This window comes from Lepidochelys kempii, chromosome 5, assembly GCF_965140265.1.
Source record: "Lepidochelys kempii isolate rLepKem1 chromosome 5, rLepKem1.hap2, whole genome shotgun sequence".
NCBI classification, from domain to species: domain Eukaryota; kingdom Metazoa; phylum Chordata; order Testudines; family Cheloniidae; genus Lepidochelys; species Lepidochelys kempii.
The window spans coordinates 18,484,317-18,509,169 of NC_133260.1; the positions used below are offsets into that span (position 1 = coordinate 18,484,317).

At 41.3% G+C, this 24,853-nt stretch overlaps 1 protein-coding gene across 1 annotated transcript in view; it reads left to right on the forward strand.

Moving 5' to 3' along the window:
• DCC (DCC netrin 1 receptor) overlaps nucleotides 1–24,853 on the forward strand; it is a 958,218-nt gene that overhangs the window by 872,130 nt on the left and 61,235 nt on the right. Inside the window, exon 21 of the mRNA XM_073343560.1 lies at nucleotides 6,354–6,386. Coding sequence (XP_073199661.1) covers nucleotides 6,354–6,386 — 33 coding nt within the window. The remainder of the gene's footprint in view (nucleotides 1–6,353; nucleotides 6,387–24,853) is intronic.

The window sequence follows — 24,853 nt, forward strand, 5'->3', positions numbered from 1 at the left end:
CTTCACCAGCCGTCCCGCAAACTGCTCCACAATATATCTTCAGGCTCCCCCACTACTTAACACAACACTCAGTGATTTCAGCTCTTAGGTGAATTCAGCTTATAGTAGGGGAGCCCCAGTGCTGGTGCACTGTCAGCCCAAAGTGAGCTCAGCAGCCTATAACTAGACTTCTAATGAAATCAAAATTAGCTCTGATATTCCACAGTGGAGAGAGGAGGAAGTGCAATCAGCATGTAAGGCCCTCACCAAGGGGCCCATGCCACCAAGTACTACTACTTGTCCCCAGCCTCTCTCCATTCACACAGTTTTGGAACCCATGACCCTTGCCTAGCGAGTGCTACTTAGTTGATGGTGAATCCCTCCATCATAACAAAAGGCCACGTACAGTTCCAAGCACAGTTCCCATAATCAGGGTAATAACAATTTATTCTTCCTGCCCCAATAACAGAGACACTGGGGATCCCACAGCAGCCAAAGTGACCATTTGGGCAGCTATGGTCTCATTCTAGGCGTGGTGGGTGTGCCTATGCAAATGAGATCGGCCCCTGAAGTTCTTTTCCACAACTTGCCACACCTCACCACCAGATGTCAGGGTGGAGCTCATCCTGACACTGCTTACATCCATATCACTGCCACATGAGCAAAGTGCTTATGGTTTTTCCCCCTTAGATCCATTGGTAACAAAATGTAATCCAAGGAGAGATCTTCAGCTGTTTTAAATTGTCATAACTCCAGCTGAGGATCAGCCTGCATGTTCTTTGGCTGGGTATGGTCATATTCACCATTTAAGACATAATTCCTTGGATACAGGCATTACCAGGTCGTTCTTATGTGCCTGGAGGAGATGAGGGTGTGAGATGTGATTATCTACCCCGTAATTAATTACTAGGGAGTGCGTCGCTTTTTTGGTGTTATATATGTTGGACCAAAACCGGAATCACCTGATTCAGGTTTTATTTAGTTCTTATGTGAACAGGTTCCAGTTGATTTCATTAGATGTCCTGAAAAAATATAAAGAAAATTAGAAGTAAATTATATTTTTATATGTTGAAATATTAAACTGCATATTGACATGGATTCCTCTAGAAGTTAAAGATGCATGCAGTAACAAGTGGGAGAGCAGAACTTCAATCTCAATGTTCCACTAGATTTACTGTATGTAAATTAATAACATTAAATGATACATTTCTGAAGCAAAGTAACTGGAAACTATTTAGCAAGATAGGAAAGCAACTCCAGTCTGGAATTTACTTCTGACTGCCTTATGAAAAGGCTAGCTAAGAAAGTCTGAATGTAGTAGTGTCCGATCAGTAGGAGATCCCCTCATTCTTTCCAATTTTAACTTATTAATAACTTATGTTTTTCACCTGTAGCAGAAACTAATAAATCCCAGAACTGTACTTACCCCCTTTTCAACTGAAACATAATTTGATTCTAAATTTCAGCTTCAATTTAGAAACAAACCATAATTGTCTACTGAACTTTAAATGAAGCAAATAAAATAATAGTATTTGAACTGTTTATTAATATCGCACACAAAAATAAACCACCATGCATAGATAACAATATGAAAATGCACATACTGCATTTTCTACAAATCTGTGTACGTGCAGTACATTTATAAGCTTTATTTCAAGGATGAATGAAATACATGGTCAGTTGTTTATAAAAAGGAGAGAGAGAGAGAATTATCTTGGCTTTTCAATTTTGTCAGATATTACTAATGCCATTGGACCAAGATAAGCAGGGAAAGTCTTTATTTGGGGACTTGCTGCAGGACGTCAGGAATACATATTGCCGATGTCCCATTTTTCTTTGGCAAGGCTGATGTGGGGCAGCATTTCTAGCATTACAGTGCCCTCTAATGCTGTATTGGAGTGGTGGTTAAAAAACAAATCCTTGCTCCTAAGCTACAAAACGTGAACCTTTATGACCTGCCAGAGAAAAATGTTACCTACTGACCCACCACAGCAGTATTTCACAACACTGTAGATATCACAGGTTACATCTCCTTAATAACTTGAAGGAGGCAGAAAAAGTTGAGGTCAGCTTTTAAATGTTATAAATAGTTGGAATGAAGTAACTGCAGTTGCAATCAAGGGTTTAATGTTTTTATAAATTAATTTGTTCTCTGGGGAAGGTCATAATCCCAGATATTACTCAGCAGGGAAACCCATTCTCCCCAAAAGATTTCTAGAAACTTTGAGGGAATATGTACAACTCTGTACATTTTTCTCTGTTAACATAGTTGAAATAATAGAGTGCATGATGATCATTCAGGTGTCTGTTTTCCCTTTGCTGCAAGCATGGAACTTTCATAAGTACTGAGGGGAGTTACAATGATAACAGGTACTGATGACGTAATCAGAAATAGACACACTAATATCATTGTGCTACATGTAAGTTGCCACCATCTTGGGCCTTTATTGTTCATGGCAACATCTTGTAAGCTAAATCATGGGATAACACGGTGGTCATAACATGAAGGTGGGTAACGAATTTATGTAGTGTTCTTCAAAAGGAGACTAGACCAACCTTTAAAAAACACCCTATATTTATAGACTACTTACTCAGCTACTTAAACTCAGGTGTGTCAAACTCTTTTTTTTTAAATCTCCTGTAGCTTAAATTTCTCTTAAATTTTATTAACCAGAAAATTGGATAATTTTTCATAATCATAGCTATTTCTGAATCTGAAGGGAAAGTTAATACTCTGTATCATTTAATAAATTGCTGGGAGCTGCTAACCATTCAGAAGAGCTTTCAGTGTGTCTGTTGAATTCTGAAGCCTTGTCTGATGCACTTCAAATCACACCATCATTTGTGTAATTATTATTCAAAAACGTGTAAATAATTTAAAACCTCTTTTGTAAAAAGCGGAAACAATAACATTATAATTCAGATCTAGATTCCAATATGTAGGTGATTTGTATGCAATTATTCAAGGAACAAAATGAAAAGGAGTACTTGTGGCACCTTAGAGACTAACCAATTTATTTGAGCATAAGCTTTCGTGAGCTACAGCTCACTTCATCGGATGAATACTGTGGAAAGTATAGAAGATCTTTTTATACACACAAAGCATGAAAAAATGGGTGTTTTACCGCTACCAAAAGGTTTTCTCTCCTCCCACCCCACTTTCCTGCTGGTAATAGTTTATCTAAAGTGATCACTCTCCTTACAATGTGTATGATAATCAAGGTGGGCCATTTCCAGCACAAATCCAGGTTTTCTCCACACTCCCCCACACAAACCCACTCTCCTGTTGGTAATAGCTTATCTAAAGTGATCACTCTCCTTACAATGTGTATGATAATCAAGGTGGGCCATTTCCAGCACAAATCCAGGGTTTAACAAGAACGTTTGGGGGGGGGGTAGGAAAAAACAAGGGGAAATAGGTTACCTTGCATAATGACTTAGCCACTCCCAGTCTCTATTAAAGCTATACTCTTAGCCCAGCAGAAGCAGCTGTCCTATCTCAGGGCCTCTCCTTCTGCCCCTCCAACCCCACGAACATGATACAGTTCTGTGGTGACCTAGAATCCTATTTTTGACGTCTCCGACTCAAGGAATATTTCCAACACATCTCTGAACAACATACTAATCCACAGAGACCTCCCTACCAACACTACAAAAAGAAGGATTCTAGGTGGACTCCTGAAGGTCGAGACAGCAGACTAGACTTCTTCATAGAGTGCTTCCGCCGACGTGCACGGACTGAAATTGTGGAAAAGCAGCATCACTTGCCCCATAACCTCAGCCGTGCAGAACACAATGCCATCCACAGCCTCAGAAACAACTCTGACATCATAATCAAAAAGGCTGACAAAGGAGGTGCTGTTGTCATCACGAATAGGTCGGAATATGAACAAGAGGCTGCTCGGCAGCTCCAACACCACTTTCTACAAGCCATTACTCTCTGATCCCACTGAGAGTTACCAAAAGAAACTACACCATTTGCTCAAGAAACTCCCTGAAAAAGCACAAGATCAAATCTGCACAGACACACCCTGGAACCCTGACCTGGGATATTCTACCTACTACCCAAGATCCATAAACCTGGAAATCCTGGGCGCCCCATCATCTCAGGCATTGGCACCCTGACAGCAGGATTGTCTGGCTATGTAGACTCCCTCCTCAGGCCCTACGCTACCAGCACTCCCAGCTACCTTCGAGACACCACTGACTTCCTGAGGAAACTACAGTCCATCGGTGATCTTCCTGATAACACCATCCTGGCCACTATGGATGTAGAAGCCCTCTACACCAACATTCCACACAAAGATGGACTACAAGCCGTCAAGAACACTATCCCCAATAATGTCACGGCTAACCTGGTGGCTGAACTTTGTGACTTTGTCCTTACCCATAACTATTTTACATTTGGGGACAATGTATACCTTCAAATCAGTGGCACTGCTATGGGTACCCGCATGGCCCCACAGTATGCCAACATTTTTATGGCTGACTTAGATCAACGCTTCCTCAGCTCTCGTCCCCTAACACCCCTACTCTGCTTGCGCTATATTGATGACATCTTCATCATCTGGACCCATGGAAAAGAAGCCCTTGAGGAATTCCACCATGATTTCAACAATTTCCATCCCACCATCAACTTCAGCCTGGTCCAGTCCACACAAGAGATCCACTTCCTAGACACTCCAGTGCTAATAAACGATGGTCACATAACCACCACCCTATACCGGAAACCTACTGACCACTATTCCTACCTACATGCCTCCAGCTTTCACCCTGACCACACCACACGATCCATTGTCTACAGCCAAGCTCTGCGATACAACCGCATTTGCTCCAACCCCTCAGACAGAGACAAACACCTACAAGAGCTCTATCAAGCATTCTTACAACTACAATACCCACCTGCGGAAGTGAAGAAACAGATTGATAGAGCCAGAAGAGTTCCTAGAAATCACCTACTACAGGACAGGCCTAACAAAGAAAATAACAGAACGCCACTAGCCGTCACCTTCAGCCCCCAACTAAAACCCCTCCAACACATTATTAAGGATCTACAACCTATCCTGAAGGATGACCCAACACTCTCAGAAATCTTGGGAGACAGGCCAGTCCTTGCCTACAGACAGCCCCCCAACCTGAAGCAAATACTCACCAACAACCACATACTACACAACAGAACCACTAACCCAGGAACCTATCCTTGCAACAAAGCCCGTTGCCAACTGTGCCCACATATCTATTCAGGGGACACCATCACAGGGCCTAATAACATCACCCACACTATCAGAGGCTCGTTCACCTGCACATCCACCAATGTGATATATGCCATCATGTGCCAGCAATGCCCCTCTGCCATGTACATTGGTCAAACTGGACAGTCTCTGCATAAAAGAATAAATAGACACAAATCAGATGTCAAGAATTATAACATTAATAAATCAGTCGGAGAACACTTCCATCTCTCTGGTCACGTGATTACAGACATAAAAATTGCGATATTACAACAAAAAAACTTCAAAACCAGACTCCAGCGAGAGACTGTTGAATTGGAATTCATTTGCAAATTGGATACAATTAACTTAGGCTTGAATAGAGACTGGGAGTGGCTAAGTCATTATGCAAGGTAACCTATTTCCCCTTGTTTTTTCCTAACCCCCCCCCCCAGATGTTCTTGTTAAACCCTGGATTTGTGCTGGAAATGGCCCACCTTGATTATCATACACATTGTAAGGAGAGTGATCACTTTAGATAAGCTATTACCAGCAGGAGAGTGGGGTGGGGGGAGAGAAAACCTTTTGTAGTGGTAAAACACCCATTTTTTCATGCTTTGTGTGTATAAAAAGATCTTCTATGCTTTCCACAGTATGCATCCGATGAAGTGAGCTGTAGCTCACGAAAGCTTATGCTCAAATAAATTGGTTAGTCTCTAAGGTGCCACAAGTACTCCTTTTCTTTTTGCGAATACAGACTAACACGGCTGTTACTCTGAAACCATTCAAGGAACAGTGTCTCTCTCTCTCTCTCTCTCTTTCTCTTTTTCACTTCCAAGGTTAATTAAACTTCCCAGGGGATACTTCTAAGTTCATAGACCAGCAAGTTTAGGAAATATATAGTTTTCACTGCTTTATTTTTTTAAGAACTTGTGACTACATTTGATGAGAAATACAGTGCGACTTGTACTTGTCCTGTCTGTTCTTCAGAATCTCTTTGAACAGGAAAATGGTAAAATATCTCTCTTTGTCCCAGTCAATCTGCCAAAAGTGCAGGAGAGCAGCAACTTGATATGAAAACTTGCTAACAAAATTGTTGATTTGATATGTCAGCTTGCCTACTAGGAGCTGTCACAGTCTAATGATATTGTCTTTTTCTTGCAGTCGAGCACCCTGACAAAATGGCTAATGACCAAGGTACAGTAGCCTCAATCTGTCACGTTTTCTCTTAGAATCAGTGCTGAATGTTAGGAACGATGTTACTCGTCACTTTGCATTCTGTTTTTCACCTGGGCTGCACACCTGATGAGGCAGGCACTGGCATGATAATTAATCTTGTTAATGAAGTTCTGCTTCTCAAAGGCTGCTGCTTTGATGGGGAAGATGTAAATTTTCTTGAGAGGAAATTGTTTTGTCTCTTTTCTGAAGGACCAATTAAAATGTCAAGCTTCTTTGTACGAAATAAATTTTTACTCTCTCTGCTGCATTTCTGAATAATTCACAGTTAAGTATAATTAAGTTCAGCATAATATTCAGACCGCTCTTGCACCCTTTCATGGGTTATAGATTAAAGTTCTGAAGTGTTGCAGTGAAAAATCAGGAATCATTTTCTTTCTCAAGTCAGCAGCCCCTGTTTAATAAAAGCAAAGTTTAGTCAACTTTTCAAGGCATTATCATTGATACGTTTATCAAATATGAAATGTTGTCTAACTAGTCATTTTTCTTCTGCTGTTAACTTACTACAGTTTTTTTATTATTTGTGTTGTCTGTTGCTTGGAAATTTTCATCTTCTTTTTACTCCAAACTGATTTATTGTCGACATCCGTTTCCAATGCAACTATAGCATCTTCCACATAAGTAATGTCATTCAAAACATTGAGAGGGGGAAATATTCACAATGATATCTGAAAAGTTTAAGGCTACGAAGTTTAAGAAGGTGATTTGAACTCCCATTTCACACTAATTTCAATGGAAAGAAGGTATCCAAACCCCATAGGTCTCTCTTCACTTGGGGAAAAGGTGCAGTGTTACCTTCTGTTAGCTAACTCGAGTTAGCTAACATGACGTAAAATCCTAGTGAAGACAATGCAGTTTGTAGCTTTCACTTGTGTAAGCTTTGTGTAAAGCCTATGCTCTCCCATAGTCTGTACCTCAACTTGCTAGCACCTGTGAAAGCTATAAACTGTATCTTAAGTAGGATTTTACATCATGTAAGTTACCACAAGGTAATAACATACCTCCCACCCCAGTGAAGATACGTCCTTAGACTGTTTTGAAAATCCACCCTAAGGTTTCAGGATTTCATTCTTTATCTTTGGGGACAGGGATCTCAACATTTATCTTTTTGAAACTTGACATTTGATTTCAACCAATGTTAGTTTTTTCACCAGAACACACAAATTTCATGCTTTTACATGAAAAAACAATTTTATTTTGTTTTGGAAAATGTGAAAAATTGTGGGCTGCAAAATAGTTTCAAATTAACCCCCCACCCTTGCCTTTTTAAAATAATTGTTCTTTCCAAGCAGGCCTAACAAGCAATAAATAGGGCTGTCAAACAATTTAAAAAATAATTGCAATTAAGCATGAGATTTTAAAAAATTGTTGCGAATGAACACAATTTTAATGGCACCGTTAAACAATAAAATACAGGCAGCCCTCGGCTTACAACACAATTGGTTCCTGAAAATTGCGTTGTAAGTCAAAACATCGTAACTTGGAACTGCAATCCACTCCATTACGGGACCGAGCGTCATTAAGTCAAAACCAGTTGTCATAAGTCGAATCAAGGTATCAATTCAGAAACATCTCATCGTAAGTCAAACGTTGTAAAGTCGAGGACTGCCTGTACCAATTTAAATGTATTATAAATATTTTTGGTAGTTTTTCCACATTTTCAGATATATTGATTTCAAATACAACACAGAATACAAAGTGTACAAGTGGTCTCTTAATTATTTTGGATTACAAATATGTTCACAGTAAAAAATATAAACAAAAGAAATAGTATTTTTCAGTTTACCTCATACAAATACTGTAGGGCAATCCCTTTATCATGGAAGTGCAACTTACAAATGTAGATTTTTTTGGTGACATAACTGCACTCAAAAGCAAAACAAAGTAAAACTTTACAGCCTACAAGTCAAAGCACAAAGAGGCATACGAATGTTTTAGCATATCTGGCACATAAATACCTTGCAACGCCCTCTACAACAGTCCCATGTGAATGCTTGTTCTCACTCATAGGTGACATTGTAGTTAAGAAGCGGGCGACATGATCTCCCATAAATGTAAACAAACTTGTTTGTCTGTGCGATTGGCTGAACAAGACGTAAGATTGAGTGGACTTGTATAAGGTGAATTGAAAAATACTATTTCTTTTGTTTATATTTTTATGATGTAAATATTTGTAATAAAAATAATACTAAAAGGTGAGCACTGTACACTTTGTATTCTGTGTTGTAATTTAAAACAATATGTTTGAAAATGTAGAAAAACATTCAGAAATATTTATTATACATTTAAATTGGTATTCTATTATTGTTTAACAGTGCAATTAAAATGGTAATTAATTGGAACTATTCTTTAATCTAGTTAATTTGTTTTGCATTAATTGCATACGTTAACTGTGATTAATTGATAGCCCTAATAATAAAATTATCAGTACTGAGGAACAATTAAGAATAATAAGTAGATAGGCTATGATTTTCAGTGGGGCCTAAACCACTTAGGCACTCTTCTTCTAATTAAAGACAATGTGAGTTGGGCACATAACTCCATTAGATCTCTGCAAAAATCTCAGCATATTTCATTAGACTTGCCTTAGCTGATAAAACAAACGGGGCATCTTGATTTTCAGTAAGATCCCCAACTGTTATAACTCCAGGACTGCCTGTTACAAAATGTTCCTTCTACCTTTGATGCCAGTTTACAAATGAGGCAATAAAGTAATCAGTCAATTCTGATCTTAATAGAAAATCAGGAGTGTAAAGAAGATGCCAATTTGCTCAGATACCTTGGGAATGATTTTAAATAAATGCAAATAGAGGGAAACTTGAGTTATCATTTTGGTAACAGTGCAGCTAACTTGCTACCCACATAATAAATGTGGATTATCAACTTGAAATCCAACAATATAACATAAAATAGGCTTGAAAACAAAAGGGTGGTGGGGGGGGGGGGTTAGTGATAACTGTTGCTCTTCAAAGCATTATGGTATGGTGCATTAATTCAAGTTAGATGTAAAACTGCATGTATATAACATAATATTGCACAATTTAATGTTTTGTGTCATGCCCTTCTAGCTGTCACTTCAGATAGCAAATAACTAATCTAGGCCTCAGCCCTCCAACAGGCTCTGTACAGACAGGCACCTGCACCCATATGGAACCCCAGTAGGGCTCCATACTGGTGCTTATGTTTGCCTTCCTAGAGTTACTTAAAGGATGAGGGCTGTAGTTTTTCTGTGGGCATTGGAGTTATATTTCTGAATGTGTGGTGTACAAAATTGCTATAGCTTGGTTATCCAGGCCTGTCTTACCTCAAGTTCAGGATTCTTCTGTATTTGTCCCACAGCTACTGCCCATGAAAAAGGTGCATAATTTAAATATGAAGTCAGGATCAGCGGTGTTCTTCTTTCTTGTCTGCTGGCTTGTATCCATGTAGAAACCAGCAAAAATACAGGAACATTTATTGAATATTCTAGATACAGCATTGGCTATGCCCTTTTAAAAAATTAATAAGTAGGGGGGAAAAGTATAGTCTTCTTTTCATTTTCTCTAGACTTGCCCAAGTCCCTCTTGGAAAAAGATCAGAGCCTCAGCAGAGAGGCCGGTTGCACCCCCTTTGAAAAATGGTGCTGTAGTTTAATTCATGTGAAGAACTAAATAAGCGTGTCAGTGGAAGGTAGAACTAGCCTGTGTATCATATACGAATATACATTCCTTGTATCACCAAGAGATCTAATCACTTCCTTTTCCACTGTAATAAACATGCATTTTACTACAGATTCAAATAGGGTCTTGAATACTGTGCAAATATAATACCAGGATATGAACAAGGCTATTTCAAGTTTGTTTATATAAATCTGCTAGGAAAATAGGAAAATAGCTCCATTTGCCCAGAACTACTGCTCAGCAAGGCTCAGTGCAGGTCTATGCTGAGAATGTACATGGTACTTTGATTCACTGATCAAAGAACAAGTGTAGTATCACGAGTAATGTTACAGTTAAGGTTTTGTCAGCACAAACATAATCCTTTTATCCTAGATAAATTAGAGGATTGGACCAAAAGAAATCTGATGAGGTTCAACGAAGACAAGTGCAGAGTCCTGCACTTAGGATGGAAGAATCCCATGCAGTGCTACAGACTAGGGACCGAATGGTTAGGCAGCAGTTCTGCAGAAAAGGACCTAGGGGTTACAGTGGACGAGAAGCTGGATATGAGTCAACAGTGTGCCCTTGTTGCCAAGAAGGCTAACGGCATTTTGGGCTGTATAAGTAGGGGCATTGCCAGCAGATCGAGGGACGTAATCGTTCCCCTCTATTTGACATTGGTGTGTCCAGTTTTGGGCCCCACACTTCAAGAAGGATGTGGAAAAATTGGAAAGAGTCCAGCGCAGGGCAACAAAAATGATTAGGGGACTGGAACACATGACTTATGAGGAGAGGCTGCGGGAACTGGGATTATTTAGTCTTCAGAAGAGAAGAATGAGGGGGGATTTGATAGCTGCTTTCAACTACCTGAAAGGGGGTTCCAAAGAGGATGGATCTAGACGGTTCTCAGTGGTAGCAGATGACAGAAGAAGGAGTAATGGTCTCAAGTTGCAGTGGGGGAGGTTTAGATTGGATATTAGGAAAAACTTCTTCACTAAGAGGGTGGTGAAGCACTGGAATGCATTACCTAGGGAGGTGGTGGAATCTCCTTCCTTAGAGGTTTTTAAGGTCAGGCTTGACAAAGCCCTGGCTGGGATGATTTAGTTGGGGATTGGCCCTGCTTTGAGCAGGGGGTTGGACTAGATGACCTCCTGAGGTCCCTTCCAACCCTGATATTCTATGATTCTTTTGAACTGAAAGTGAGAAAGCAGGACTTTCTGTCCTATTATAGGCACTAAACACAGTTGTAACTCAAGATAACTTATAGAGAGAGCTAGTTTCGAAGAGCCATATATAATACACATAGAAGTTGATATAGAAAAGTATATCAATATGGTAAAAACAACAGGATGGATAGATAGCACAGCAAGGCTGACGGATAGGTGTAGTAGGAGCTCAAGTTTTCAGTCAGAATAAGATAGGGGTGTTTTTCCTTTTCTCCATACTGAGACTCTGAGATCCTCATGCAGGGAGCTCTATATCTTACCTAGTGTCAGGCTCACTGTCAAGCAGTTAAAATTAGGTACTTAAACTGACAGTGACATGGGAGTTGTGGGTGCTGACCTGCATGTTTAGATGCATGCTAATTTGAAGATTAGGCCTAAGTGACTTGCCGGGGCGGGGCTATTGTCTCTCTCTGAGCCGAATTTAGATTTGAGATGCTCCTGGTCCCCATTCTCAGGCTCGTGTTACTAAACTGTATCTTTCTTCTGACTTCCATTTTCAAGCACAGTCCATCAACCCCATATAGAAATCATGTTCATGCTGTTCTTCCACTACATCATCACCAATCACTTCCTGTAGGGGATTCTCTCCACCAAAGTGTCCCGTAAATTAAATATAGTCTAAAACACAGTTCCAGAGCTATGCCAGTCATAGCAATAGAGCTCCTGCTAGATGTGTTGTTGGTGAACTGTATCATGGCAATCTGAATTGTGTCAAATAGAATGGAAAGACACCTTGAATATTTCCAGTGGTACTGGCAGGCACAAATTTATTCTTAAAACATCAAAACACATTTTAAATGTATCAGTTAGGTTTAATTGTCTTAGACATGAAAGTTACACTCCTTCAGACCATAGTTAATCACCATTATTACACAAGAACCTGAGGATGTCTCATGGAGTACTGAGATGCAGACTCTTGTATGTAGGCCATAAATTGAAAGTCAGTGTCAGCAACTACAAAAGTGTTATCACTGGATTGCTTTTTGGTTAAATGAGTTAGTGGTCTCAGCTCAGTTACTAGAGTACAGATTTCCGCAATCTTGTTTTCAATCCCAGAAGGGAGACCAAGGATTGACAACTGAAAAACTCTGAATCATATAGCTGGTCAGGATTTTTACAGATCCTGCCCATACTGGAACTGTCCTGTGTAGGTCTTTCAATGCTCTCAATCCAGCAACTTTCATGAACACAAAATTAAATTTTAAAAGTAACTTAAAGGCTAAAATACGGTCCCTTGAACAATCTGAGGAATGTTTGTGATATATGTGATTAAATAAACTCTGAATAAAATTTGATTTGGTTGGGTATAGATTTCAGAAAGTGTTTTAATCTACTATATTCTGAGATTCAAGTGCAACCAATACATTCAGGGGGTTAAGTTAATATTGAGATTTCAGACATAGTCTATGAATACCCTAGTTTGTTTCGATTTGGAGTTTGTTTAGGGAGTTTTTTGACTGGGCCACATTATTGATACATTATAAATGTAGTTTGTTGTTTTAACAGACATTAGGATATTCTGAGCTCATGTTCTGTGTTTTGAAACATTCTGGTATTACCTATACACAAATATGTTTCCAGAGTAGCTCTAACGTACCATTTTGAGTTATTTATGACTGTGTTATGTAAAAACCAGGCTTTAATTTCCCATCCATCTATGATATCTCACTTAGGGATAATAGTAAGACTTTTGCACCTTTTGGACCATGCAGAAACAGCACATTTCTGTGGACTACTTAGTATTGTATGTCATTAAGGATCCCATCTTATGGTATGTAATGTGCATTGGATCAGGTCCTAAATCAGTAAAGAGGTACGTTAAAGTCATCTAATAAATTTCTTAAGCATATGAGCCAAATCCTGAGGTTCTTATTCAGTTTTCACACAATTCTTACACAAACTACAGTTTGTCCTGGCCCCACTGAAGTCAAGATAATTTTGACATTGGCTTCAGTGGAGGTAAGTAAGCACCAAGTAAAACCTTAGTAAGGATCTCAGGATTTGGCCCAGTAGAAGCACACACCAAGATAAAATCCAATTAGAAGCTGAGTTTTGATTATAAGGTGATAAGCACCCTAGACATACCTAAGAGTGTTGGATCAGGCCCTTAGTGTGTATTCCATCACATCTGTCCTTCTCATAGAATAACAGAATTTACCCTATTAGGGCATCTGCTTCATTCTACTGTTAGTGCAGGATTGTTCCTGCCAACATAATCTCCAATGTTTCTCCCACAGAGTTTTCCACTTTGGAATCTAGAAAGACTGTCATGCCTATAATGAGACCTATTTGCTCCCCAGGTTCCAAAGCAGCTACTGAGAAATGTGCCCATGCATTATTTTTTCCTTCAATTTTCTGCCTGTGCTCCCTCCCATTTCTTTTGCTGCAGCTGTTTCATTAACCCCCTGCCTATCCTTCCACTAGGATTATGGTTTGGATGGAGCAAAAAAAGAGATTTACAGGAAAGAGGAGACAGAGGGAGGATGAGAAACTCACATGGCTCAGCAGGACCTAACCATGACCCTTAATGACAGCTATGTCATCACAGCATGCTCTAATAACATGAGAGCTGCATGCAGTGAAGTAGGTGGGAGCATTGGTGGTGTCAAAGCCACTCTGCTAGTTCAGCCTAGGCAACTAACTTCTGCTGTCAGCTGCTCAGTATCTAAAAGGTCAAAAGAGCAAGCTAGGAAAAGAGGCAAGAGCACAAGGCAGGCACTTGTCAACAAAGGAGAAGGGAAAAGAAGCACAGCAGATGAAGAAAACAAATAAGAGCACAGTGAACTGCTTAAAAGCAGGGCCTAGTGAGATTTTCAAAAACTTTCTTATTTTCAAAAGACTTCTCACTGTGAGTTAGGTGCCTAGGCACATTTAAAAATTCCATTTGACATCAATCTGTATCTTTAGGCACCTAAATACCTTTAAAAATCCATCCCTGAATGTCCAGGAATAGGGAGTCCCCCTTGCTCTTTGCAGAGGATAGAGGTACACAGAGATTTAAGGCAATGTACATTGAGTGTGAAATTTTCAAAAGTGCCTAAGTCACTGAGAAGCCAAAATCTAGTTTACAAATGTACCCAAATCCCTTAGGAGCCTTCGTGCCATGGGTTAGGTGCATTTGGAAATGGCATTTAGGTTCCCCTTATTTACTTTGAATGTGTGAGATTTATAGGCCTGCTCAAGTTCCAAGGCAATAACTGTCAATATGAAGGTAAAAGTAAAATTATAGACCAGGTCATATGAGAAGGAATTTTTGTCAGAGGCACAAAGTACACATGAAAGAGGATCCGAGGTGTGTAGATACTTTCAAACAGCTTGTTAGAGTTGCTGAGTAACAAAGTCTTGTTGAAGTCTAAATAGTTTCTCTTTAAGATTTTTTTTTAAATAAGTGGACAGTGGGTGATGAAGAGGTTGGTTTATTTTGTTTTATCCTATCCCAGTTTTCATATGATAAGCTAATATCAAGTTCTTCATTCCATATTTTCTCTGGATAGGAGCAGATTAGTATATAGGTAGATAATGAGAAAATAGTAGCAGTTACATGCAGAATTAAGGTTGGTTCCAAATTTGGCAAACATGTCTTCTCAGGTGACAAGCTGATTCTTATGTGTGGACTTAGGTAAGTTTTATCATTGATTTGTAATGTTTGGTCAATGGGAACATGTGAGTCTTTGAGTTGATATTTTCCTTATCCTGGGGGAAGTTCAGTAGATTTTTTTTCTTCAAATAAATAATCTATGCAATGACTCCTTTGAGCTTTCCAGAGTTGGTTAGGTTCAATTTGCCAGTATAGACTGCTGTGTTATTTCAAATTAGAATTGTGTTGTGTGTTGAGGAGAAGTCAGATTTTCAAATAACATTACCCTTTTGGTGGTAGCCCATGAGTTACAGATTTACAGGGGCATGTATAAAATGTACTACCATTAGGAATAATTTCACGATGTACAATTCCAATGGAGTGCCATCTGCCTTATCTATAGTTTATAAACATTGAAAAAACAATGGACCAGAAGAACTATGCCAATTTACACCTGCTGAGTATCTGATCTAACAAGCATATCAGGCAGGATGTAAAGAAGTTCTCCTCAGATAGGTCTAGCATCAGAAGCACTGCTGGAAGATCACTCAAGACTGAAAACCAAGACTCATGTCTCAAAATCCTGGAGAAAATGGTGGCCTTCGTCATTCTGAGGGCATTCAGCAAGGCATCCAAACAGATCCCTGTGAATTCAAAGGATTTTGACTTTTCTGGATAGGGAATGAATGCATTGCACGTGGCTTGCACCTAACCACTTTACACCTCAGTGGTTTTGAGCTCATGAATAAATAGAGCACTAATTGTTTTAGCTTTCAGGGAAATAGGGTTTTTAAGGCAGGCTCGTCATGCTGAGAACTTAACTTTCTGTCATTCAACCTTTGCCATGTTTGGATTACAGTGGGCATGTTGCGGTTTGGCTATTTGAAGCATAAACCATCCAGTGTTCAATATCATTAATCTGAAAACTATAAACCGTCTCATTGTTTTGCTTACTGCTTCCTCTCTGTCAGTATGAAAACAACTGCAAATACATCTGTAGCCTGATGTCAGCCTAGAGACAGCAACCTGCTCCCATACTGTGACAGCAGAAGGCAGCTAACTCTCCTCTTTACCTTTTGCCGAAGCTTCTGTTAGCTCCAGGCTTTTGGTATTCTACCCTAAGTCTCTCTTGGAAGCTGTGAACATAGCAGAGATAAAAAAGATGAGTAATTCATGAGCATCTCAAACAGCTGCTTTCTAAACAAATTTATTTATTTGTTTACGGTTTACATATTCACCAAGCCAAGCAATAATGTTGCTAGTGGCTAAGTGGGGCTCTTGGAGCCCACCGCTGGATTTGGCTAGCAGACACTCCTCCACAATGTATATCATTGTTAGATCTGCACCACAGCTGCAGCTTGGATTGTCTCAAAGACCCCCAACGGTGCTGGTTGGCTGCACAAAGGCCTTGTCCAGTCCAGAATCGGTAAAGAAGGGCCCACAGATGACCTGGCAGTTCAAAGCCGGGCAAGCAGACAGTAGGGTCTGTGACAAGGAACTGACTGCTGGTTGAAGTTAAGCACCAGTCTTCCCACCACAGGGCTCTGCTGTCACATCCTAGCATGGCAACCTCAACCACAATAGGTGTCGTGATGAAAGAGATATAGCTGGTGGACTAAAAAGGTCATTAAACAAGGGCAAGCTTGGGTTGGCACATAACTTCTCAAGCAACTTGCCAGCTGCAATCTCCCTCATTATGTAAGGGTGAGCAGTGTGGCTGAGAACTAGGAGCCATAGAAGCATACGCCATGCATGGGGGGAGTATGCAGGGTCAAATGCCCCTCAAGAGTTCTGCTTAGACAACCAGGGAGGAGAAGGGCTCTGTCCTTCTCCTGCCATGCCTTTCCCCCCAGCACATTTGGCCCCATCCCTGGCAGCCAGGTCCGGGCGGGGAGTGGAGGCAGTGAGACTAGCCACTTCTCATGCCGGCCACTCGGTTCACTGCTCTGTGCAGCACCGCTGCTGCCTGCAAGAGTCTGGCTGGGGCAGTGGCAGTGGTGGCTGGGCTGTCTCTCAGGCAGCTGCTACGCTGCACAGAGCAGTGACCCTGAGCAGCCTAGTTCAGCCAGTGTGAGAAGTGACTCTGTCCCACCACCTCTGCTCCCCAGATAGGCCCAGCTGCCAGGGAGAGTGGCTGAATGTGCCACGGGGAGGCACAGTGGGAGAAGGACAGAGCCTTTCCCCACACAGGTAACTTTGGTGGGGTGGGGAGAGCACAGTGGCCCCAGGCTGGGCTCAGGGCTGGGGGGTCCTTGGGCACAGGAGACACATGGGGTGGTCATGTGTCCTCCCCTTTAGACTGTGCCCCACCAGTATTAGGATGCACAAGTCATCTATGCATGGAAGATGAGTCAGTCAGAGAGTTCCTGGTATGATGCACGTTGTTGAGTTGAGTTGTAAGTCAGCAAATCTGTGCTGTGATGTGTGCTGACTGTCTCCAAACTGGTGTACAGTACTCTGCTCTTGAATACAAGATAGCAAGGGCTGAGGTCCTTAGGGATGGAGCATTTGTGCCCTATAAAGAACCTGCCAGTTTGCTGAGAAGGTTGTTGCATGTCTTGACCTTCAATGCTATCTTCCTCAGGTGGCTTTTGTATGTCAGTGTTCGGTCAAGGGTCACACCTAAATAAACTGGATATGCTTCAGCCTCTGGCCATTTATTATGATGTTTAGTTCCGTCTTAGAGTTGGCGTAGTGGAGGTGGAATATGCCAGAGATTGTCTTGCTGGTGCTAGGCTGAAGGCACCATATCTTCAAGCTTTGCAGCTTCGTTACTCAGGGTCTTCTCCAGCTCAGAGAAAGTTGGAGCCTGTAGCCCTCAGCAGATGTCTTCTGCATAGATGAACTTCCATGACTGGGTTGGTGGCAGGTCATTGATGTATATATTGAAAAAGGTTGGGGCTAGAACAGATCCCTGGGGCAACCCGTTCATCTGTTTTTTCAAAGCACTTGTTTGCTCACCTACATGCACCTTGAACCGTCTATCTTGGAGTAGCAGTTCGATGACATCAGTGACCCATGGTGGAAGGATTCTTAGTTTTTAACAAGAAGACCCGTGGGCCATACCACATCATATGCTGCAGTGAGGTCAAAGAAAATAGTGCCTGTTTTCAGGTTTCTTTGAAAACCATTTTGGATTCATGTGGTTAGCACAAGTACTTGGTCGCATGTGCTTTGATCTTGTTGAAAGTCTCCTTCCTTGACATTCAAAGTGTTCTCCACCTCTCATGTTATTCACTGTAAAATTAGGTGCTCTAAAATTTTGAGACACAGAAAGCAGCAATATCAGGTGGTGCTGCCTGGTTTGGGTCTTTACCAGGTGCTGGGAGGACGATGACTTTTAATATGCACCAGATTTTCGGCAGCATGTCTGATTATTTCTAAACAAATAATGCTGTGGGTTGAAATACTCTGTTTCTGTATGTATAATAAGCAAGGAGATTAAGGAAAACAGAAATTAAAATGCCACGTTTGTTTGTGGAACATCTCCCCACCACCCAAGTCAGCAGGGATTCAGTTATATGGCTAATATTATGAAGCAGCCCATAGAAAGTCATCCTTAATGGGAGAGACATTGAAAGCTTTGCTAATGAGCAATGCATAGCTAGCATTCTTGGGAAAGAAGCTAAAAAGATATCACTGAATATTGGTTTTAATTTTTGCTTTGCTGAGACACTACAATGTTTGAAACTGAAAGTTGAGCAAATCTAGAGGTGATATAGCTAATGTAGTCAAGGGATAACTTCATCTCTACTCAAAACTCCAGTTTCCTGCCTGGAAATATATCAGGATCTAATTGGCTGAAGGAAAACAAACTTAAGACCCTGTGAATATTCTCCCCTGTGGCCTCTCTCCTCCCCCACTTCCTGGATACCCTTGTGGCCCTCATTCTTGGGTGTGGTTGAACTCTGCTTGGTGGGGGCACAGATAGATTTATGTCTCTTACACCATCCTCTGCCTAATCCTGGGGCCCACCAGAACTGACCTGATTTATGCCCAGCACCTCTAAGAGGCCATTCAAGCGCTGAGGATAGATGGAATTCAGTAACACCCTGGCCATGCTCCCTACACGAGGATTGTAGCAACAGGGGTAGGAATTTCCCAAAACTGAAGGAATCCTGGTTAGCCACTGGAGTGGTGCAGAAGCGGCTGTCTCAGTCCCAAGAATTGGATTGAGTAACTTTGGCATCCTTCTTTCTGGCTGAGTGGATTAGTACGGAGTCATCTTCCCAATCTATTGATTATTGACAATCTAAGTCTAAAAGGGAGTAGCAATCCTCCTGACAAAGAGCAGCTAATGGAGTTGCCACCTTGAACTGTACAGTGTAGCAAGTTAATCTTATCTCTCTTCTTATTTGTGTGTGCCACTTTTCCAGTCCCACATTCTGTCTATCGTGTTTACAACAAACTATTGCAGGCCCTTGTGGGTAGCTTTCCTGTGGATGGGTTTCCTGGCAATCAGATTCCTACTTCCTCTTGCAAATTCCTGTCTGTCAATTCCATGCTCAAACTCCTGTTGCTCCTTCCTCTCCATCAGCCTTCCTTACTCTGCTTTTATATACACCTGGCCGGCTTTCATAGCCAGTTTCCCAGGTGGCAGCTTGGCAATCCAATTTGAGCTCGCTCTCCAAAGCTACTAGAAGGCCAGCTTCAGTTGTTTCAGACCTTCTCTCTTGCAGCTGCTTTATGTCTCAAGGCAAGATTTTCAAGTGCTGAGCACCCTCAACTGGCACCAAGTTTTCTAAGAGCTCAGCTTCATTTAAGCACCTAATTAAGGGCCAAATTTTCAATAGTACTTAACACCCGGCAGCTCTCATTCTGGCACTAAGGACCAGATTTTCAAAAGAAATGAGCAGCCAACATGCTGATCAGTTTTGAAAAATCTGCCCCTAAGGGTACATCTACATTGCAAGTGGGAGTCAGCCTTGCAGTCTGGGTAGGCAGACTTGTGTTAGCAGAGCTTGTGCTAGCATACTACAGATAGCTGCGTAGATGTTGCAACATCAGTGGAGGCTCAGGCTAGCCACCTGAGCTCAGACCCAGGGAATAGGGTTGGCTCAGGTGGCTAGCCCAAACCTCTGCCAGTGCCACAACATCTGCACAGCTATTTTTCGCACATTAGCGCGAGCCCCACAAACCTAAGTCTGTCTACTTAAGGTGGGAGGCTCACACCCAAGGGCAGTGCCGCCATACCTTAAGTGACGAGACCAGACTCACTGTGACAGAGCCAGGAATTGAACCTGTCCAGTGCCTTAGTCCCAAGATTGACCTTTCTGTGCATGATAAAGCCTGCAGACTCAGACCAAGTGCATGGCCAAGTTATCACCCATGGGTGCAGGCACATAGAATACTCAGTGGCTTTTGGAATGGGTGATGCTGCAGCTTATATCCAAAGCTGTCTGTGCTAACAATCCTATGGCAGAAAAACTGCTTTTGGTGTGTTGGTACAATGAAGAGGTTTAATTGAGACATCTTTGACTAAATATAATTTTCTTTTTTATGATTGAAAACTGTCAGTACCTCTAAGGAAATACAAGGGTGAACAACCAGGAGGCAATCCCTAACTTTGGCAATGAAGATGTCTATGAATAACATGAAGCGCGAAATGGCAGAGCTGGGCTCTCTTACATTTTCTTTTGCTCATTGTACACTATGTCTGAGGAGTGTCCGTTAGTGTATTGGAGCTTGTTTTGGCAGCTCTGGTGCCTGTGGAGGAAAATCATGTGACCCATAAGAAATGTTTTTTTGTTGAAGTAAAATAGGATGGTCATATTACGGCCTTGCATTGGCTGGTATCCATGCACAGCGCCGAAGGACTTATAGCTGGCATCATGTCTCAAACTATGGCTCCTGGAGGGAAGGAAAATTGCTTACAGCTTCTGTAAACTGAAATAAGACTACTTCTCAATTTTCCCAGGGTTAAATGAGTATAGGGCTGAAAACATTGGTAAAGAAAGGATGTATCTGGGTCAGATGAATCAGATGATGAGTCCTTCATGGAGAGCAAGACATACTATAATGATGTCACTACTCTTCATAGCAAGTACCCATGTATAATATAGTTAACATTAAGGAGAATGGAAGCAATAATTCCTGGAGTGAGAGTACTCTGGACAGAGCATTCTGGGATATCTGAAGTTTGGAGATAAGGGATTTTCAGTAGTTAAAATATAAATGATGAAGCATAAATCAGGAAAAATGAGCTAACAATGAAGAAGTCTGCTAGAGTTACAGCAGGATTGATGCCAGATTTACAAATGCTGGAGAACTGACAAGAAAAAGAAAATTTGTAGTCAGGGGGAACTTCAAGTTTTGTGGCCTTGATGAGGCAAAGTTAAAACATATTAAAAATAATGGTAGTTCAGCTATAGTTGTGGGAGAAGGACATTTTCCAGTGGAGGACTTTAGTCACAGAAGCATTCAAAAGAAGGAGCTAATTGAAGACAGAGGACAAATGGGAAATAGAAATGTCAGAAATCATTCACACTGAAGTGATGTCCAAAGTTAAAACCATCCTTTCTGCATAATTTGAGTGAAAAGTTGGCACTTCTTGAACATATTTCTGCTAGTTTGAATTCTGCCACCCGTTACACAACTCAGAGAAAAACTGCAGAGTACCGAGAACCCAGCCTTGTGCCAACTACATAGATCAGATACTGAGGGGGAAATATAAGGTCTCCACTAAAGAAGAAGAAGTGAGAAAGGTGGGGTTTCATCCAGGGGAAGACTGTACAGGGGAATAGCAACAGTTCTGAGTGTGGCAGAAAAAAAATCACAGTGATATGAGGCAGGCTTAGCAAGGTAGGAGGTGATGTTGTAAGTGCAGAAGGATTCACAAAGGAGGTGGTTTTGTGTGTAGATGAGACTAAGTATGTAGGCTAATGGGAGAATGAGACATGAAGCCAGAATGAAGCACTTGGGCTCAAAGTAGCAATGGACTTGTGCATCATTTTACTTTTCAAAAGGAAGAATGTGGTAAGCTCCACACAGAGCTAGATGAAGAAAGCTTCCAAGAAGGCATGTTGGCTCGAAGTACAGCATTAATAGTCCTGCACCAGCACCATTTACTCTTTAGCATCTAGCTTCCAGCACGCTGTGTTGAAGATTTACCTTACAGCTTTACAACCTCCTAAATGTGTAGATTTCCAAGATAATCAAAATGTTGAATAATTGTGTTTGTTTGTTTATCTTAATACCAGAATAAATCTATATTACCATAAATCCAATTTTAGCTACTGCTGATAGCTAGTTTTGTTGAAATATTGTGTGCTGGGCTTAAGTGTTATTTATTTCTCTGCCCTGTTATCAGTCTAATCAACACTTATCAAAAGTTAGACCATTTGAAAACATTAGCTTTCATGCATAAAACTAAATCATTTTCCTTTGCCATGAAGCTGATTATCCCTCCAAAAAGACATTTTAGAAGCTTTCCTTTTATGAAAGCTTTCTTTTTATGAAAAGTTATAAGATTGTTCCCCCCATCCCTTGCACAGTGGCACAGTTCTCCCTCCCCTACCAGAGCATCCTGGGGCATCCTCCTTTCCCCCAAGAACAGAAGCATGAGAGGAAGGGGTGGCAGCAGAGGACCCCCCATTATTTACCCCAGAAGTTGGGGTGTATTTGCTTAGGTAAGTGGGTATGGCTGCACTCTTCTCTTCCTGCCATACACTGAGTGTTTTCAGAGCTGTCCTAAGCATCTCAGAGAATAGGTCCATCATTGGCTATCAGCCCAGGCTAGAGCTCTGCAGCTCCTCTGGCCTTTCCCCAGCCCTGCTCCACTTTAGGTACCCTGCTCAGCTCCCAACAGTTAGGCCCCTCCCTCTCAACATCTAGAGAAAGAGTGTGTCCTCGTCGCCTTATAAAGGCCAGCTGGGCCCTGGTGTGGCTTGGCCACAGCTGTGGCTGTTTCCCCAATCAGCCGAGGCTTGCTGCTTTCCCTAGCAGCAGCCCTCTCCTAGGTCTGATTTCAAGCCCTTCAGGGCAGGAGTGGGTGACCCCTCCTCTACACAGCAATTCTTGGCGGTAACATCCAGGAAGATGTATAGTGCCGTTTATGCCTTTCAGTGCTATTGTTTCATGATGTGTGCCCACTCAGACCGTCATCACTGTGTTGATTACCTCTGGGTCACATTTTCAAGAATAACTATTACAGTTGTTTTATTTATAATCATACGACTTCAAGAGCTGGGTCTCTAGGTACAAGCCTATATTACCTGTGCTTTAACCTAGCCCTGTAGTAAGTGTTATTTGATCTTTGGAATCCCAGTGTTCCTCTTACTCTGGTCAGGTTCACCAGGGTTTGCCTGTAGGGCAATTCAGTTGAAAATGAACTTAGAAGAAGTCTCACCAAATCAATTCCCTGCCATTGCAGGGGGTTTAGCTGTTGTGGCACCTCAGTCCTTCCTATTCTCTGCCTGTGTGATAGAGTAATTTAGTCTCTGGGAGGTGTAAATTAGGTGTAGCCTAATTCAGATTATTGGGCTCAGTACAGGGATAAGTGGGTACGCTTTGTTGCCTATGATGTGCAGGAGGTCAGACTAGATGATCTGAAGGTCACTTCTGGCCTTAGGACTCTGAAATAGCCATGTTGTTTGTACTTTGCTCAATTACTCAATCCATGATTTCATGAGGATCATGAAACCTTAAATTGGCCTCCAGTTTCTAAAATATTTGTACATCAATTAATGTGAAATGTAATGCCTTGAAGAGTGCTAATATCTAAAATTGTAGAGAGGTGTTAAAGCAGACAGCAAGGGCTAGATTTTTAAAAGAGATCAAGTCCCACTTAGATGCCTAAGTAAGGACAAAATTTTAAACAAATACTGAGTACCCACCAGCATCTCCCACTGAGACACCCAATTTACTTGGTTCTATTGACAATTTATCCCCATATATTGAAAGCTGCTAGTGCAAACCCGGGAATATTACTTATATACAGTGCAGTTTTTGTAAATAGAGTTACAGTGCAGCCTACATTCATTTCACTTTTGCCTGTACTTGTTGCAGCTAAATATTGTACAACCTTGCTGTGCAATTATGCTGATTGAAAAGATGATTATGTTGAAGTCACCTATGATGATAATGATCTTACATTTATATAGTTCCTTTCGTTGCAAAGCACTTTACAAATTGATAGACAAAATTATACATAGGAATCACTTCATACTCCCCCAAAACGCAGCTACCTCTGGAAAGAAATGCTGCAACTGTTTAACAATGCACAAATATAATAATAGTGTATGGTAGGAAGTGAAGAAAATGTTTTCCAGCTGCAACTACTGAGGGATTCGAAGTAACTAAACACTAGATACCAGAGCTGGAATTTAATTAGAACATTTGGGGTTAAATGCCCCCATACAACTTTTCTAAAAAGACTCCTGGGTTTTTTATTGTCCAGAATTGGTCATCGGCTCATTTTTATGTCTCACCTGAAAAATGGAAGTAACAGGACTCCATGACTCCATGCTAGGATGCTGATTTATTACGAACTCAGAGGGAAGAATACCATCTACTTAGTCACCTCGCTATCTATTGGGAAAGTACATTACTCAGGCCATGCCGATACTACAGGTGTCTGCTGTATAGCTGTAATGGTTAGGGGTGTGAAAGCGTGCAATCCCACCCTGACAAACGTAGATGTGCCAGCAGAAGCCCCTAATGTAAATGCAGTAATAAATGCAAAATTTCACTTTTACTGGTACAGCTTGTTTTGCTGAGAGGGATGGGGGTGGAATAAGTAATACTGCCAAGAGCACAGATTTGCTAGTATAAGCTGCATCCATATGAGCAGTATGTTACTGGTATAGGATTCCTAGACTGGCAAAGTACTCAGATTCTGTCCTGCACCAGAGCTGCACTACATTCTACCAGTGGTTTATGGTCCTTGATTGATCCTATACCAGTGGAAGATAAACATAGTATAGCAGAGCTCTACCCTGCTCCCTACCAACCCTGACATGCCCCATCTACCAGGAATGGGGAAGGCAT